This window comes from Brachycentrus maculatus, unplaced genomic scaffold, assembly GCF_059751285.1.
Source record: "Brachycentrus maculatus isolate JH-2025_06_01 unplaced genomic scaffold, ASM5975128v1 h1tg000116l, whole genome shotgun sequence".
Lineage (NCBI taxonomy): Eukaryota > Metazoa > Arthropoda > Insecta > Trichoptera > Brachycentridae > Brachycentrus > Brachycentrus maculatus.
In genome coordinates, this window is record NW_028280869.1 from 756,650 (window position 1) to 774,902 (window position 18,253).

At 38.2% G+C, this 18,253-nt stretch overlaps 1 protein-coding gene across 2 annotated transcripts in view; it reads left to right on the forward strand.

The window, feature by feature from the left end:
• Positions 1–18,253, forward strand: part of Hers (Histone gene-specific Epigenetic Repressor in late S phase) — a 244,660-nt gene that overhangs the window by 223,191 nt on the left and 3,216 nt on the right. For both annotated transcript variants that reach the window (XM_088259360.1, XM_088259362.1), the window contains 6 exons: positions 11,954–12,096; positions 13,246–13,389; positions 14,210–14,306; positions 14,611–16,361; positions 16,545–16,710; positions 18,037–18,205. In XM_088259360.1, coding sequence (XP_088115486.1) covers positions 11,954–12,096; positions 13,246–13,389; positions 14,210–14,306; positions 14,611–16,361; positions 16,545–16,710; positions 18,037–18,205 — 2,470 coding nt within the window. The remainder of the gene's footprint in view (positions 1–11,953; positions 12,097–13,245; positions 13,390–14,209; positions 14,307–14,610; positions 16,362–16,544; positions 16,711–18,036; positions 18,206–18,253) is intronic.

Genomic DNA, 18,253 nt, shown 5'->3' on the forward strand with positions numbered 1-18,253 from the left:
ACCCTTTCCCTGGCCCTTCTAAAGCTCAGGATGCATGATGGACGATCCGCCATTAGCTACATGCTAGTTTCTAGCTGCTAGCTGCTAGTTACCGGGCGATGATCATTATCGCTAACCAGGTCTGTCAGATTTCGAGCAGACTGTTCACTCATTTAATATAATAATCCTATCGATTCGCAAGGGCGTACCGTAGCACGGTCAACTATGATAAACATTAAACCAAGTTACTTCAGACATGGACACCGAACAATTTTGTGGTAGGATGGTTTGATTTTTTGACTGAACCAAAAAATCAAACTTCTTCGTTGCTCTTCTTGTGGCATGTCATGGGTCATCTTGATGGGGATACATATGTATCTCGATGGGTCATCCTGCTCTTATAGCGGGCAAGAAACTGATTCTAGAAGAAAAGGAGGACTATTAAACAAACAGCTTAATGTTTTATGCGTGCTGAATACAATCAATAGATTACACAAATATTTAGAAAAATTTCCTATTGAAAACAATATGAAAATAACCGATAGTTAACCATAAAATATAAAGTTTAATTATCTTCCTTACCTTAGCGCTATCTGGAACATTATTGCCGTGAATCGATATTTATTATTTTTTGATATCTCATCAACGATGAAGAAGAATATGAAAGTCTGGGCATTTACGGGGCTTACGGCCGCCATAGGCTGGTTTAAGTGATCATTTTACACGTGTAACTTTTGTTACACGTGTGTATCAGGTAAAAATTACAGGGTATCTCACGTCGACTAGCTTAAATAATCACTTTACCATTCTGCCCACCTTTGAATATTTCGATATTCCAAAGGTGTGTGTATGTTGTATTTACAACTATCGCTTCGTAGGTATGCTAGTTGGAGCTTGGGACGCTACCTGTTGAAAACTTTGTGAAGTAAATAACTATTTAATATTTTTCAAACCCTTATCCGCGCCCCAATGGTCCATAGGGCACTGCATCATATAAATGCAGTGTTATCTTCACATGAAGGAAAGATGATCAGCTCTCCGCTTCAGGTACCAGTCCAGGGTAATATTTAATAAATATTAGAATGAAAAAATCACTTGTATTTATTTTACCCCATCCCTGGGAATCGAGCTCGGGACCTCCGGAACGGTGGCCGAGCGTGCTAACCATTACACTACGGAGGCGGACAAACCTTTAACATAGGTGGGAATTCTTTCGAATTAGTTTTCATCTATTACGAGACGTCTGAAATACTATTATAATTTTCAGATTTATTTTAAAATGGAGATTTATTGTAGTCGGCTACTAATTGAATATTTTGCGTTGTATCTATAGTAAGATCTTGAAGACATGTATGATAATTACAAGCGAGCGTGTCTAGCTATCGCGCATGGTGATGATGTCCGCAGTGCCAGCTCCAATGGCCGGACTAATGGTATCCTTGACACGAGCGCAGGATCAGGCGTGCTGCGCATTTTAAACCAAATATAAACTGAAACTGGCTGCTGAATTCTCCGAACTAGCCGTTTAATTTATTTCCACTTAACCGCTTGTACTAACTCACGAACCTCTACCTCTATTGCACTATCGAATATTAAATAGTCCTTCGCTCTAGTATAAGTGGTTCGGTCTTTTAGACAAATCCTATTTTTCAGTAGCGATATTTTTTTAACCCTGGTAATAAGATATTGGGATAAAATTAACTTATGCTAACTTATGCTATTACTGAGAGTGTAATAGTCATTAAATAAGATATTGGAATTAAATTACCATAAGTTTGACTGAAAGTGTGATAGTCGTTAAATAAGATATTGGACCTTAATTAGCATTAGTTTTACTGAAAATGTGATAGACATTAAATTCTTATTGGAGATTTTTTTCTAAAAAATATTTTGCCAGCGTAGTCAGGATTATGTTAAAATCGTCGAATAATTCAGCCTTCGAGGTTTTCGTGCAAATAATAATTTTCTTTTACAGTAACTCGAATCAGCAAAATCTTACCAGTTTTAATTTACCAGTTGGAGACAAGCGCATGCTTGTCTCCAACTGGTAAATTAAAAGCAAAAGTAAAAAAATCGAATGCATTTATAGTATCTAGATTCAATTATTGTAACATTACATATTTATAGTGGTTTGCTACATAGTAAAATGATTCGCAATTAAAATCGGCATTAAACGCTGCAGCGAGACTAATTTTTAGAATTTCTAAATTCACCTGATAGCTTTACTTCATACACCGCACTAGCCATCGCTTCTGGACCCTGTGAACTATTTACAAAATATCGATATCAAATCAATGTTGACCGTTTGTAATGAGAAATATTATTTCCCTCAGGAAGCTGAAGTGTCGCTATGTACATATTACAGTACCATAGTAGGTGCCTATCTAGTGCAGTGTAGCGAGACGAGACGTTTGAGCCAATTAAAGTATCGTCCAACCAATAATCTGGACCGTTTCCAACTTTCTCGCTAATATTCCATCACGCTCGTATAACCTTAGCGAAGAGATTTACGAATTCCTTTAACTCTCATAGTGTGTCACTTCTGTTCTATTAGATATTATCCGTCTACTTTAGATAATCTTATGTTCGTAATATCCATTCAGTACGTGCCCACTAACCCTATTAAATTCTTTAAATTTTATTTATTAAAGCTGAACATAGTTAATTTTTATTTGCAATAATAAATTTTATGTAAGCTCATACAGTATATTAGGTGTACCAGAAAGTTGAGTCATTGAATTTTCATTAAAAAAAATTGTCTAGGTTGGAGACATCCGTTACATATATTTTAACCAAATTATTGTTTATTGAATCGTTAATAATGTATCGAATTATTTATTTTAAAAAAAAACTATAAAACCAATTAACTGCACTGTATATAAAATACTGGAGCATTAGACGAACGTGAAGAAGAGATGGGATGTTATCATTCGGAAGATCCGATTCTTCGATTTTTTTTTAAATTTTACTACAAAAACCAACAGCCATCGACTACTGCGTCGTTAGAATAAAATAGGCTTGTCAGACGCATGGTACCTTTGCTCGAGCATCGATTCAAAATTGTTCGGAAAATATTGATCGAATGGCGAATTGTTCAAAAATAGAGATTCTGACGGATCTAAAGTTCCACGGTTCTACCGTGTATTTACGTATATGCTAACTCTTCCGTTAGACTTGCGCCGGTAGGTGCTCTGTAACGCCCACACAGCTGCCTTTTAAAGACGTAAATAACATTTGTCACTACCTCGATTCATTCGGAATAAAGCTAATAAAAGTACAGTAAAACATTTAGCTTCTTTTCATTATGTACAAAATATGACCAATAAAACTTTACGGCCACATCCAAGCGGAACATCCAAATATCCCAGAAAGTTTGAGGGCGTCGAGCGTATACCGAATAAAGATGTACACATTGGAATAAATATTCTTCTATTGAAATTTCTTCTTGTAGTGTTAGTCAAGCGGCATTAGGTTTCATCGCCAATCTTTTCTTGAAATTTTCATAAAATTAAGTATACCAGCCTAGTTATGAATTATCAAAGGGAAAGAATCATTCCGTACCACAGTTTTCTACGAATTATTCCACAAATGTCGTTTGGTGTCGCGGAAATATATCCGCTGTGTAAGGGTTTAGGTGTTGTCACGCTCCCCTCGTTGCGTCTTATTGCTACCGTTTTAATTATTCAAAGTCGTAAACTGCTCCTAATAAGGCGTGGTCCGAGTAAAAAAGGATTGATATCTCAGTGACGCATTTGAGGTTATAATTTATGTGAACTTTTTTCAATATTTTATCATTTTCCGCGGCCGATTGTGTTTGCGAAGGATTTTCCGGAATGGAACGGAGACTAAAACTAAATAACAGTCGGTGATGGCCGTTACTTATCTTGACTTGTTTCCATGTATGCCACCATTTTGCTCGTTTTTATCTTTATTTTCGGTAATATTTCTGGTGCTGTTGTTTTTCCAAAATGCAATGTCGGTGAGATTCCCCAGCTGTATCTCTTTCAGTTTGAAAAATAATAGGTCTTAATTGTTGCCGGTTCCCTTGCCCCTTACAACTCGTGCGCCTATATATCTTCGCGTATTTCTGTGCGGATCTGGACCCGACATTGAACAATTACATAACCTTGCGCTTTATTATACTTCGTACACGCCTCGCGAACGATGTGTTCTGTCATATCGCGGCTTTGGTTATAGTTTTACGCTACACATTTTTATTATAGTAATAAATACGAGGAAACGACTATTTCTAAGACGGCGGTAAATGTTGACATTAGTCATCACAATACATTCAATATTTTGTTTCGCATTAGGTATGTGATAAAAATACGACAATAATAAAAATTAATAAGAGCTTTATTACTTATTATTTGAAATGATTTCATTTTAAAAAAAGATTTGTAATTGTTAAAAAATATACTATTTTTCATTTAACTCGTGAATTCAACTATCGTGTAAATCGTGAATTTTTTTTTTTATTATTTATAAAGTGCAAATTGTAAGTAACGAAGTGATTTTTGTAAGAAAGTAATTTTTCACGTTCATTTGATTCCAGTACATACGATCAACTATCGTAAATTATTTTTTTCCACCAGGGCAATTTGCCAGTCCGTCTCAGCGTTGGACCGATCGGGTCGGTCTAAGCGAGGTATTCCTATTCATGAAATAGGTACCTATCCACTATCCACGTCTTGTGGCCCTGAAGCTTAGTTCCATCAGCTCCCATACAGCGCAGATCCAGTACTGCGCACCGAGCACCGAGCGCTGCGCTAGTCTTTACCGGTTTTATTGCGTCTTGTCGCACATCGTCTATTACTATCGGGTCCGATTCGTGCTACGTATTAGGGTTGTTCGATAAGTCTGCTAAAAACTACTTAAGAAATACATAATTTATTCGGTGACGCCACAAGTCGGAAGCACCTTGTTCAGATTTTAGGGACGTTCGGAGTGAGCTAGGAGGTAGTACTATGTACATCACCTCGACAACCCGCCATCTCGCAAACCAGACGTTGCTTTGGCAAAATTGCGCTAATTATTATTCGAAACTGCTTCTTAAGCACCAAGGTGGCTTGGTGGGTCTTTGCAAAAAAAAAAAGTTAAAAAAAATTATAAACTGTGATTTAAATAAATGTATACAAATAAAAAAAAAATAAAAAAAAATATTCCTCATCCACCCTATTCCCCGTTAAACTGCTTCTTGCTATCATTTTCAATTTTGACTCAAAGTTTGGCTCGACAAAAAAATCGGCAAATGAAGATGCTTCCACGGTCAATGCGTATTTTGAGATTTGCCTTTTTTCAAAATGTACGTTTTTGTTAGAATACAGAGCACGGTGACCCAAATATGTAGCTTTCAATCGAATTCATTTCAAAGAACAGTTTTTTTTTCCTAAATGCGGTGTTTGATACCCCTTTTACCGTACTCATCAAACGAGCCACGTATTTTACGAGTGAGTCGTCCTACGAAGAATACAATATTCGATCTCCAGATCTAGTCCAGAGAATACATCTGTTAGCAATAAAGTTAGATTCCACGAACTACAAATAAAATCTACATATAAAATATTATAAATAACAGTTCCTTCATACTATTACCGCGAGAAAGCAACGGGGATATTGATGATCGGTACATTGGCGTACGTTCGATTTAATTTATTTCAGAAATAAACATGGATAACTGTAACACGGTAATAAAATCTGCCGTATTGATAGCAAATTTAGTGTTAACGATTTTGTAATATACCGGGATCTCGCTGTGACACTAGACAATACTTTATTGACGGACTGATGCTTGCGCAACCTGCGAGTAGCTGGTCGTAATGGAGTAATGGCCGCTTTCGTCTATCTAGTTCTCCCATACATTTGCACATCATCTGTCATTCTATTTCACATCCTTCATACATAACATATATTTTTTCATATAAATTTTACGAGGAGTTTTTAGATATAAATTAAAATGCACATGCTCCCATTAGGTATGACGAATTCCTTTTGATTGGTATCCTTGTGAAAGAAATTAAAATTACGAAACATGTTTTTTCATTTATTTCTTAATGAAGAAAAGTTTATTAAAACAGGCTTAAGAAGAAAAAAAACTTTTCTTCTCTTAAGCCTGTTTTAAAATTCAGGATGTTTTTTTAAACCAGATAATGAAATAAAAGAATTTTTTATTAAAATAGAAAATATATGGAATAAAATTAAAATCGGCTTAACGTCTTAAAATATTTACTCGGTTTAAAAGACAGACGTTATAAGATAAATTGTTCATTTAGGGGATTAGTCCCGAGTTATTTTTGAATTTTCTATTTTCGGATTCGTTGTTTTGTATTGATTATGCCAGACGTTTCTGCGCCTTCGCTAAAAATGTTATTACAAATATTTACGAAATACTCAATTCGAGACGAATGAATGTTTAAGTAAAAAATTAGCAATGTACTTGATCTGTCCCGGCATTGAGTTTCCACGAATAAAATCATCCCTTTGGAGATGGTTTTTTCTTCTCCTGATTTTCCTTTTCAAATACCACATCGCAGGAAATATAATACTACCGTATTTTAAAACAAAAACTAGTAATAATATTTTTTGAAAAAATATGCGATTTAGGATAAAAATTAAAAAAGTTTTTTTTTCATTACTAATTATCGCGATAAAAGGCGATAAGAATTTGGAGCAATTGTTGATAAGGTTGCTCTCACCTCTTCTTTGATCGTCCTCAGGCGTTCTTTTTTTTATTATTTAATAGTAAGTAGTCAGAGTCTAAAATCCCAATTCACACGCTCTTCGCGCAAAAAGCGCCTCGCTCGTATAGCTTTCAGATATTTCTAAGTGTGTTATCTTCACAAAACTAGATTTTTTCCGCGGCACATCAACTAATCACCACGGTACACCAGTGTGCCGCGGCACACACTTTGCGGAATAATGCTCTGATAAATCAAAGTTTCATATTTTTTTTTAGTTTTTCCTGTGGTATGTACCAAAAACTATATTTTATTATGTTGGCGCTACCTCTCAATCTCTGATAATAATAACACTAAATTCTGTTTATAATCTTATATCTTATGTAATCATTCAACAATCTCCATCAGATTTACCGACTTTCCCCCGGGCGAGCACTGCTAATAGTAATTACAAAAGCTATCCAAATGATTGCTCTAGTATTACTAAGTGAATTATACAATTTTATATTAATGTAATGAATTTACAGGTAATATTTTTTCCGTCTGTAATTTAATAACACTCGAGGCTAATTTATTTAGGTAAGTAAGTGGTCAGCACACATCGCGGTGTGGCGTCAAACAACACTATCTACATATGTATAACTTTATTGCAAAGCCGGAAAACGAAGGAGATTTACATATCCGGTCAACATTTTGTGCATATAGCTTATAATTTGTCTTCTTCTTCTTCTTCTTTTTGTAGATCCTAGGGATCTGTTTGTGCCTCCGCTTGTCGCTCTTGGGATGTTGACTCCCAGCTGTCTTTCTATCTTTTCGAACGTCTGCCTGGGGGTCTGCGTCCTTCAGGGTTACCTTGAAGGGCGATACGTGGAAGTCTGTCTTCTGACATTCTGTTTATATGTTCATTCCAGTATCGCCTTCGTTGTCGTCCCCACCTCACGATATCCTCCGTCTTACACATGCAATTTGTCGCGAATTGTAAATTTATTTTTCATATGGTGATACTCGAACGAAAGTTTTTTTTTTTAATATGTTGTTTGATTTTAAGGCATCTACATACATCTGGTCGATATTCCCTACGTAGTGTAGATTGTAGATAACTTACTCTACCGTATTTAAAAAAATATGTTTATGACAGTTTTCGAAATTATTAATTTGCTTTCATTCTGCTTGGTCTCACAAGGCGAAACAGCTGTCATTAAACTAATACATTCAGTAGAATAGTTAGACGTGTTTGATTTATATTGATAGTAATAGTTACCAAGCATTATGGTAATTACTTGTCATTTATGTTATACATACCTACGTGTATTCATATAATAATCAATACATATGGATGTACTGAGTACTGGCCTTTATCGATCCACACAATTCGAATCATAGTCACATAATTTAGTATTTTGGTATTAGGTATTTTAAATCACTATTTTTTTATAAAACTAATCAAACTTCATTGTTAACTTAGAATCATCAAACTGTATAAATTTAAATCTTAGAGATAAGAGAGAAGAGTTTTCACTGAAGATTTACATTAAATTATAGTTACGTGAACATAAAAGGAAACTCACTCACATGCAACAACAGGTAATGAAATTTATAGAATATGTAAAGTTAACGCCCAGGAAAGAAAATGATAAGTAGTGTTGCATAAACCGTAGCATGAATTTAGTAACTTTGGCGTTAGGGTTAATTCAAATTAAAAAGCTCTAAAATTTATTGACGAATCTCTTAATTTTTTTACATATAAAGATAAATATTTTTGTTTTTATTTATATAAAAAATTTCAGTATTTTACTTAGCTGTATCCGGCCCGTTATCAAAAAGAGGAATTAAGTTGTGTTAGGGTGAGCTCGAACCCAAAAACTCTTGACTATCCAGGGGACTACAATCCAACTGAATGCTATAAAGTATGTACGAGTATATGTTCTAAAGTGAGGCATACAGCAGTATTGGCCTTCTCTCAGCTCTTCTTCACTCGCGTTATCTGCCTCCCATAAAATATATTCCACCCCTACATCCATAAATCTAGAACTCAGATTTCTTTATGGTTCTTTTCAATTTAATACAGCAACAGAAAATTTATTCCACAAAAATCAGTAGAAAAAAAACGTCATTTGTGCTTGATACACAGTAGGTGAGGAGAACCAATTGTTATTTGATTTATTTCTTAGGCAACAATTAATTTATTAACGAGCACATTGTCACCATGTCGGACAGGACGTTTCACAATACATAACATACTCGTATACTACTCGCTCACCCGCTCGCTCGCCCACTCGCCCGCCGAATATGACAACAAATAATAATACATACTTCTGTGTAGTAAGTAATTACGAAATGTTTTAAAGAGAATAGTTTTAATATTCATGTGATCAACGAGTACATTATGTGATGACCACGTACCCAACTACTAGTTTTGTGACAATTCGTCATTAGCGTTGAAAAAGTTATGCAAATAAGATGGCTTACCGACGTTATGGAAGTTGCATTTAAAACTTGACGGTATCGTTTTTCGTATGTTATTTTTTACGTACTTACGTAAATTTATTTTAATAACAATCTTAACGCCAGCCTCCGTATTGTGGCAGTGTGGTAAGCACGTTAGGCTACCGTGAAAAACTCAACCTGTTCGGTTCCCGACGGAGTCTTCTAAATATCGTTATAAACCTAGGTATATAATTTTTAAAGGTAAAATTTTAAAAAGAAATTGTAGAGCTACGCGATATATGGTAGTTACGTTGCGGCCCTAGTAACGTGTAGCGATCTCGCGCAGTGGTTTGGGAGAGCGGATTAAGTTGGAATAGAGCGGCTGCGGCCGGCTTAAATCGGACACTGGATGTAACCGTTGTTGTTACGGTATTTTTTGCGGAACCTTAATCCAATTATTCCAACTCATTTGTCTCTCGTATTCAAAGCGAGATTTGTTAAACAGCGCAGTTATAAATTATTTATCTACATAGATAACTTACTAGAAGTACTGTTCACTCATGTTGGTACGAGTCAAGCAATGCTTGTTGTACCTATTGGTTATTTAAATTTTATTTCAGCTAATGTTTTATGCTTTAACATGGAATATGTTATAAAAAATGTCAATTGTTAGTAACCATAAAATAAATCACCCCTCTACTTGTAGACTATGCCAACTCAAAAACAAAACACAAATACGTAAAAAATTAAATAAAAACAGAAGAATCAAATTATTGGGGTTTCCTTTTTTTGAGATAAAGTAATTTCTTCCTTCCAAAGAAATTTGCACATTGTTTGGAATTCAAAACAAACTAATGTCATGAAATAATATAAAAATTAATTGTAGTGACTAAGTCAATAAGTAAAACAACAGAAATAGGAAAGTTATAGAAATGAGGTGAAATAACAGTAAGAAAATCGATCGATAAATAAATAATACAAATAAAATAACCATCAATGATTTCAATAATAGTAATCGGGGATGTTTTTAACACCGTAGAGGTTTTTTAAGATTTTTCGTTTTAATACAGACGTTTTCGATTGTTTTTTTTATTTATTTTAAAAACGATAGATTGTAGAACAGTATGTGGCTGAAAGAAACGGAAAAAATATGTAAAAAAACATAATCATTATTGTAGGTAGGTAATTTCTGTGTAAAGACTACTAAAACAATAGTTACACGATTTTTTTTAATACATACTGCTTCGCGTCTACAGGTTTCTTACCATATATCAGTTTCCATATTTGACGTTTAGATGTTAGATTTCCGAGTTTTTTGAGCTCCCCGCTTCTGAAAGCTTTATTAACCGATAAAGTTGAAAGGTTGCGTCCGCTATTTTACAAACCCTCCCTCTCGGTCAGGTGTCCTGTCGCCGGTCCCAGTGTGTCCAGGCTGTGGGTGGAAGCCGACAAATAGGTGTCACCCTGTCCCGCCATAAATATTTTCCGCGGCAAAGTGTCCCAGAGGGCGGGAAAACGGACGATTTATCGTGTCCATCAGCGTCCCCTCGATGCGAGACGAGGACACTTCGAGTGGAAACATGTTTATTAGTAGGGAAAATAGAGAAAACATTTTTAAATTTAAACTGTACAGCAGTAGATATCTGAATATTACTATCCGTTGCGTCCCAGTTCCCATTGGACAATCGTTTGGGTCTGATACAGATGACGTAAGTGAAAGAGCTCAATATGACGTACATTACTGCTTTATAGGAAAGAATAACGAAAGAATGGGCTTTTAGATTATAAATTTGTTTTATTGACAAATATTTAGAATTTTTCTTTTGCTGCTACATGTCACGCGGGGCGGATGAAGATTACTTTGGGAATTACTGATACTGACTCCCTGTACCGTTTTCTAAAGATTATTGTGTGTAGGTACCTATTTAAATAAATATCACTCCACTTCCTACTCGAGGTGGGGGGTTTGTTTACATGGCTTGTGTCTTTGTAATGGATTAGCATAAACGTGCCTATTTTTTTTACATTTTATTTCAACAGTGATGCATTTATGTTGCGAGTCACTCGGGTGCACTGGCGATGTTTGTTGACACGAAATTTTTGCATGACGAATTTGTCGCTGCGCCGCGACACGACTGCCATCTGTGAGCAGGTGTAGTCACTAGTCGACGATTTCCCGCCAGGTCGGCCGTCGCAGCGCCACCACGCGACGCGGACGGAATTATTCATCCGCCGCACAATACGGTAGCGTTCGACAACAAATCACTTTGTTTATTCATGCAGTCGGCGGCCTGCGCTCATCAGTGACGCTTTAATTTATTAATTAGTCACAAAATGCCGAACCCTCTTCTAGTGGATCGGAAGGTCTGCTGACGACAGTCAACAGTCCGCCTTCTCCTGAGGAGTGTTTTTCGTGGGTTTATCCCAGCAATGAGCAAATACTGAGGAGTTCTCGATTGGCCCACACTAGATTATCCCTCCTGTTTTCAACACAGATTAAAATAAAACATCTTTTTTTTAAATAGAATAAACAAAAATCCACTTTATGATCTATAAAACCTTGTGCATAATAAGCAAGGTAAATAATGAATGCAACTTCCATCGTAAAAAACATATACATATTTGCATTATTTCCTGTGTTTTTTACACCTGCGGACCACTGGCGACGCGATTTTATAATTATGTACATATAGTTTAGACCTTTACAAAAAATTGGTACATACTATTCATGTAAAAATATTAAATAATTCCTTCTTTTATGACTTTGAAATGAGGCCGGCGCAGAAGGTAAAAATATCCTTCCCGTCCTTAAGCATCAATTGACCGAACGGGAATACGCGTCCTAATTCCGTTTGCGATATTGTTTGCAGGTTACTACCAGCCTGCGGGTCCCCTGATCTCGGCCGGCCCCCTGCACGGGGGCTTCAAGGGCGCGGAGGGCGCGCCGGGTGGGCCCCCGCCGCCGCCGCAGGACCCCGCCTACTCCAGATACCAGTATCCGCAGCCCCAGCCGGTGAGCATTTATAATACATTAATTTACATCGCTTCTTTTAGTTTTGGATTTAAAAAAATAAAATATTTCTTCTCCGTTTCCTCCCTCATAACTCCTATCATCATGTATCCCATGTGCTTAATACGAATATCGCAGTCATACAGGAGAAAGTGGCCAACTAACAAAACGTAAAATGTTCAGGAGGGTCATTTAAGTCACTTTTGCTTGGCATAAAAATAAACAGCAATACAGTTAGTCATTTTGAAGTCAGTATATTATACTTTCAAGTTTAAAATCCTTTGCGATTTTTTCAGGGCAACATTAAGCTAGTAATATATCAAATAGTCAATGATCACGTTTTTGTAATAAATGCACTTGGTCACTTTCTCCTATATGACTACGATATGTATACGTAAACGCAGTCTGTTTCGCGTTACGTTTATCGAAATTTTCAGCGACAATTAGTAGATATTTTAAGAAATATATTTTTTTGCACTTTTTCTATGCTTTCCTTTGCTCAAGAAACGTCACTTTGACAGTTAATGAAAATAATAATAATTTTGGTAGATTTATATGGCCATTTTCGTAAAATACCTCCTCAGGTTGGTTTTTGTTATTAGTGCAAATAATTGTTTTGCATCCAACCCTATTTGATTATTGACTAATATTAAATTAAAAAAATATTTACTTTATTATAGAATAGACCAGATAGATTATTTTTTAAATCTTCAAATTCAACATCACAACTATCCTAAAACAAATGACACTTTACATTTAAAAGGGTGTGAAAATGGTTTCTTTTCATTCTGCAATGTGCACTACGCAATAAAATAATAATGGTGCTACTAAATAATAATTTCCTCCTCCATAGTGTAATGGTCAGCACACTCGGCTGTCGTTCTGGAGGTCTCGGGTTCGATTCCTGGGGGGGCGGTCAAATAAATATTAGTGATTTTTTCACTTTAATATTTATTCAATAATACTCTGGACTGGTACCTGAAGCGGAGGGCTGATAACCTTTCTGATAACGTTTATATGATGCAGTTCCCTATGGACCATTGGGGTGCGAATAAGGGTTTGAAGATGATGAAGGAAGGAAGAATAATTTATACTGTGTCCGAAGGGGTTTTCGTAAATAGGTAATTATTTAATAATGGTGGATGATTGCAGGTGATGCACTATGGCAGCGGGTACGCGCACCCTCCGTACGGCGCCGGGTACGCGGGGCCCGGGGCCCCCATGGGCGCTCCGCCGCCGCCCTCCTGCTACCGGCCCCCGCCCAACTACAGACCGCCGCCGCCGCCCGATAACCAGGTACACCTCCACTCCCACTCCCATCCCTCGCTCTGCGCAAACATCCTGTGCACATCGCAGGTCATATACCAAACATCATATCCAACTAACAGGATCCATCCACTGTTCGACAAATTAAGTTTGTGGTACAAAATCTTGTCGTTCATTCATATTATTTTGAGAAATAAAAAGACTTTGTTTTTTTGATCCACTCATATTTTTATTAACAACCAACTAGTTTCGACAACAACCTGTTGCCCTCTTCAGGGTTTATTTTATGACTTGATTACTTTTATGACTTAATTAATGAAACTATATATTTAAATATATTCTACATATATAAAAACTACTTATTTCTCAAAATAATATATCAATATGATCCACAAAGTTAATGCTTTCAATATTCAAAACATTGTCGTTTATTTATTATCCACACATTTGTTTTACGACACATTGTTGTAGGGCGGTTTTATTATCAACCCCGACCCTAATTATACTCGTGCAGTCTGCCGCCCGACTCTCAGTCTACTTATCACAAGTAACCGCAAACCCCATTCCAATCTCTACAGTATTTTTTGGCATCTCTTGTAGAAAAATATTACTATACTGACAGTATGCATAAGACGCTTTTAAGCGTTTCCCGCGAACAGTGTGTTAATGAATGAATACATTTCCTAACAAGTCTAGTAGGTATTTTAAAAACGAACCCAATCTGTCACACCAAAATCTTCAGTACTCAAATTTGTAATACCAAAAAAATATTGAAAGATTTGAATTACCCCTTCTGTTGTAAGTAGACAAGCGTTCCAATTGTTATAACAAGATGAATTTGTATTTGTAGGGTGCTCCAGCAGCCGGGGAGACGTACGCCCCGCAGTACTGTGCGCCCTGCTACCAACACCCGCACGTGCCACCGCGACCACCCATCTCTTATCTGGGTAATTACTACTATTATCAGGAATACATCCACTATTCAAATATGTATCAGTAGGTTAAAGAATCGACAATTCTTCAGGAGACAAATATTACTTTCCTCAATATTTGATGTTTTCATCTCGCACGTACAGATGTCTTATCCATTTTAAAATATATATTTAAAAAATGTTTTGCTTCGATATTAATTTTCCAAACCCTTATTCTATATTGTAATTATTTACGTATGTATTCATATGTAAGAAATATTTTAGCACAAAGAATAGTCGACGTGACGGTTACGTATAAAAATACTTTAACATGTTTCAGACCCAGCGTACCGAGGTTGTCCTTGTCCAATGCAATCGTGTCCAAAAAACGTCCATACTGGGCCCGTTACTGGTAATCCCCCCCCCAGTGGCGGCCCCGGCAAGACTAGCGTCGGGAGCGGAGGGGGGGAATTCCAACGTCGAGCGGCGCTCGCCCCCTCGCTGCCCCCCGAGGCGCTCGGGCCCCCCTCGCCCGCGCGCGGCTCGGCCGGCCTCGACCCGCCGCACCCGCCGCGCCGCGCGCGCCTCGGCAAGGCCATGGCCCGCAAGTCCATCGCGCCCGGAGACACCTGCGCCGTGCTGCTCGTGTGCCGCCCGCCGCCGCCCGCGCGCGTCAAGAGCGAGGCCGACAGCGGCGACGAGGTCATCCTGCTGGACGAGCCGCCCGCCGACAAGGACTGCGTGCTGCTGCGCTCCGGGGAGGCCGAGAACATCGTCATCGACCTGTCCGCCGACCCCAAGAAGGAGAACTCGGAGCCGGAGCCGCCCGCCACCTCCCCTGAGGCGCGCGCGCTCGAGGCGCACGACGCCGACAGGAGCTCCGAGACGGGGAAGAAGCCCGATGTCCCGCCGAAAGCGGGAACCAAGCGCAGATGCTCCAAACTGGATATCGATATGGAAGTAGACATGGACGACAGTCTAGCCGCTAACGGAATAGGCGAACACGTCAAATTGCAGAAAAGACAGAAAGTGGCCCTCGCTGATTCTCGAGGGCTCGAGAAAATAGGTAATAAGGTCGGAAGCTACAAGGATCTCATCAAGAAAAATGATAAAGTCTTCAAACTCAACAACGGAAAGAGACAGTTGAATACGATAAAAACGGAAAAAAGCAAATCTCCCGGCAAAGGAATCTCTTTGATCGACTCGGATAAATCCCACGCGAGGAAAATGGGCAATAAAAGGAAAAGCTCGAGCCCTTCCGTCAGAGATTCTCCCATAAACAAGAGGAAGAGGTTCGGAAACAATCTCCTCAAGTCCGCAGACAAGCGACCCGTAAGATCTGCGGAGAATACTCCCCTAATTGAGAATCCTCGTGAGAATTGCAAAAAGACTATGCTCGCGTCCATTCCTAAATCCAAAAGTGTCACTCTTTTGGACGACTTGATTATGAAGAACAATATCGAGCGAGTCATCGAAAGCGTCGTTAAGAATGCTCCAGGAGAGGAAGTAAAGGCCGTCGAGAATAACCCGGCCGTCTTGTTCTCGACATCCACAAAGAGCCCCTCCAAAGCTCTATGTAGCCCTAGTACACTCAAACCAAAAACTAGCAGCGTAGACAGTCAAGAGACTGTATCCGCTTCCGCCAAATGTAGAACAGTCCTCAATATAAATAATAACGTAGTGAAAAAAGTCAACGAAGCGGAGTTCTCTCCGGTTCCCGCAGCCAAAGTCGATCAGAAACTATCGCCGGACAAACGCTGTCGTACAAAGTCCAAATCCCCCGCCGCCATCAACAGATTGGGAGATAAGAAATCCAAGGAACCGGCCAAAGGGAAGATTGCGGACGCTGATGTACTCGACACTATTAAAAATGCCAAAGCGGACGGGAAGACCAAAAAGGCGACAAAGGCCTGCGCCAAAGGGTTGGGGAAGAGAAGAGGCAAGTCCACAGAAAGGGCGGAAGTTACCGAAGAACTGTGCGTGGAAAGCTTCAGGGACATGCCCATTCTGAGGAGGGGTCCGGCGGGACCCCGGTGGAGCAACGGGTGGAGATGGGAGGGGGAGCCGATGATGAGCAAAGTTTATGTTAATGTGAGTATATTTTACTGTTTAATTCAACTTTACTTCAAAGTCTTACCACCTACCACATTGACATATTGACTTTTTTATGTTTAAAATGGTAAGGTGTGGTCAGTATCCGCTGTGTTTGCGAAGATCTACAGCTAAAACATGTCCAATGGTCTGCGTTAACGTCCTGTGTGTGGTTGTCTGCAGAACGAGGACAGCTGGATCCAGGCACGCTGCTGGTCGGGCATGCGGCACTCGCGGGCGGGAGACTCGGTGCGGCGCGGCGACTCGGTGCTGCTGCGAGCCGGAGCGCGCCGTTCCGAGCCGCCCTTCGTGGCGCGTGTGTCGCAGCTCTGGGAGAATCCCAGCGACAGTGAGTACTTCCCTTTTATTTAGGGCATGTTTGACGTAATTTTTTTGTTGTTAATTTCCTAAAGATTATTGTAAGAGAAGTCTTAAACAATTGCAAATAAGGATTTAACCAATATTTATTTATTTTATTTATTATTCCTTTTTTTTACAATACTGAAAAATTTTTTTTTACAATATCATATATTTTTAATGAACATCTCACTAAACATAGCCTGTGGCGAGACATTAATTTACATTATTTTTAAAAATATAAGAAAAAATATATATCTAGATAATACAAGCGATACAACACAAAACAAGGTAAATTGATATAAACAAAATTATTAAAATTTATATGAACAAAATAAACATTACAACAATAACTGTCCGCTGTTTGTTGCCTCTATCTCGGTGGGGTGAGCAACTTTATGCAACTCTTTTGTCCCATATCGAGAAGCAACTTCTTAATTTGTTTCTTTAGATTATAATTATTTATTTCTAATATTATATTATGTGGTGCAGCATTGTAAAGTTTGGATGCCAGGTATATGTGGCTTCTCTGGCCGAATATGGTTAACATTTTTGCAATAATACTATACTGTATCAATGACACAAAGAAAAATATACCATTTTTAAAGTTATGTTGCTAAGTATGTTTCTAAGGGCCTTAACCCTTCCCTTACGGTGCTAAAAACTTCCGCGTGCACCGGTGATATGTATTTTGTACACCATATGAAAATATTGTTTAAAAACGGGAAAAATGTGAATATTCCTGAATGTTGCTTTTATTGACCATAGTTGAAGTTGAAATGTAACAATTTTGTAATGTTAGCTCTGATAATTACCTGAAAAAGAGAAAAAAAGACGCCGTAAGTGGCTCTAATGGCTGAGGTAGTGACATGACCGTCGCGTAAGACGATCTGCGCACTACTGAACTGACGGAGTAAACATGTTACGACACGCGACATGCGTGTATACTTACAAAGCACGCCACACGCCCCACACACGGAAATGTTTGTGCATTGGTTCCGATTTTTTCACTAATTATTTATTTCCGTCGCTGCGAATGAATAACTTTATACTATAATACTTTCATGTAATACATAATTATATTACGGAGAAATACAAAAATTGTGAGCCCGTATATATTATATCTTATGTTGATATTCTCATGTAAAAATTCGAGTTGTAGTAAATACTTATCACCGGGAGGGGAAGGTTAAAAAGTGTTTTTACTTTATTTGAGATATTATAAGAGGTTTTGATAGAAGTGCATCAGTTAATATTACGAAGAGGCGATTTACATAGGATTGAGAAAATGAAATAATCTAATGAAATTTGTTTGTAGGCGAGATGATGGTGTCCCTGTTGTGGTACTACCGACCGGAGCACACGGAGCGCGGGCGGCAGCCGGAGGACTGCGCCGACGAAGTATTCGCCTCGCGCCACCGCGACGCCAACAGTGTGGCCTGCATCGAGGACAAGTGCTACGTGCTCACTTACAATGAATATTGCAGGTACGCCTATAATAAAATGGTGTATTTGGATCGAACCGATAGTTGAAA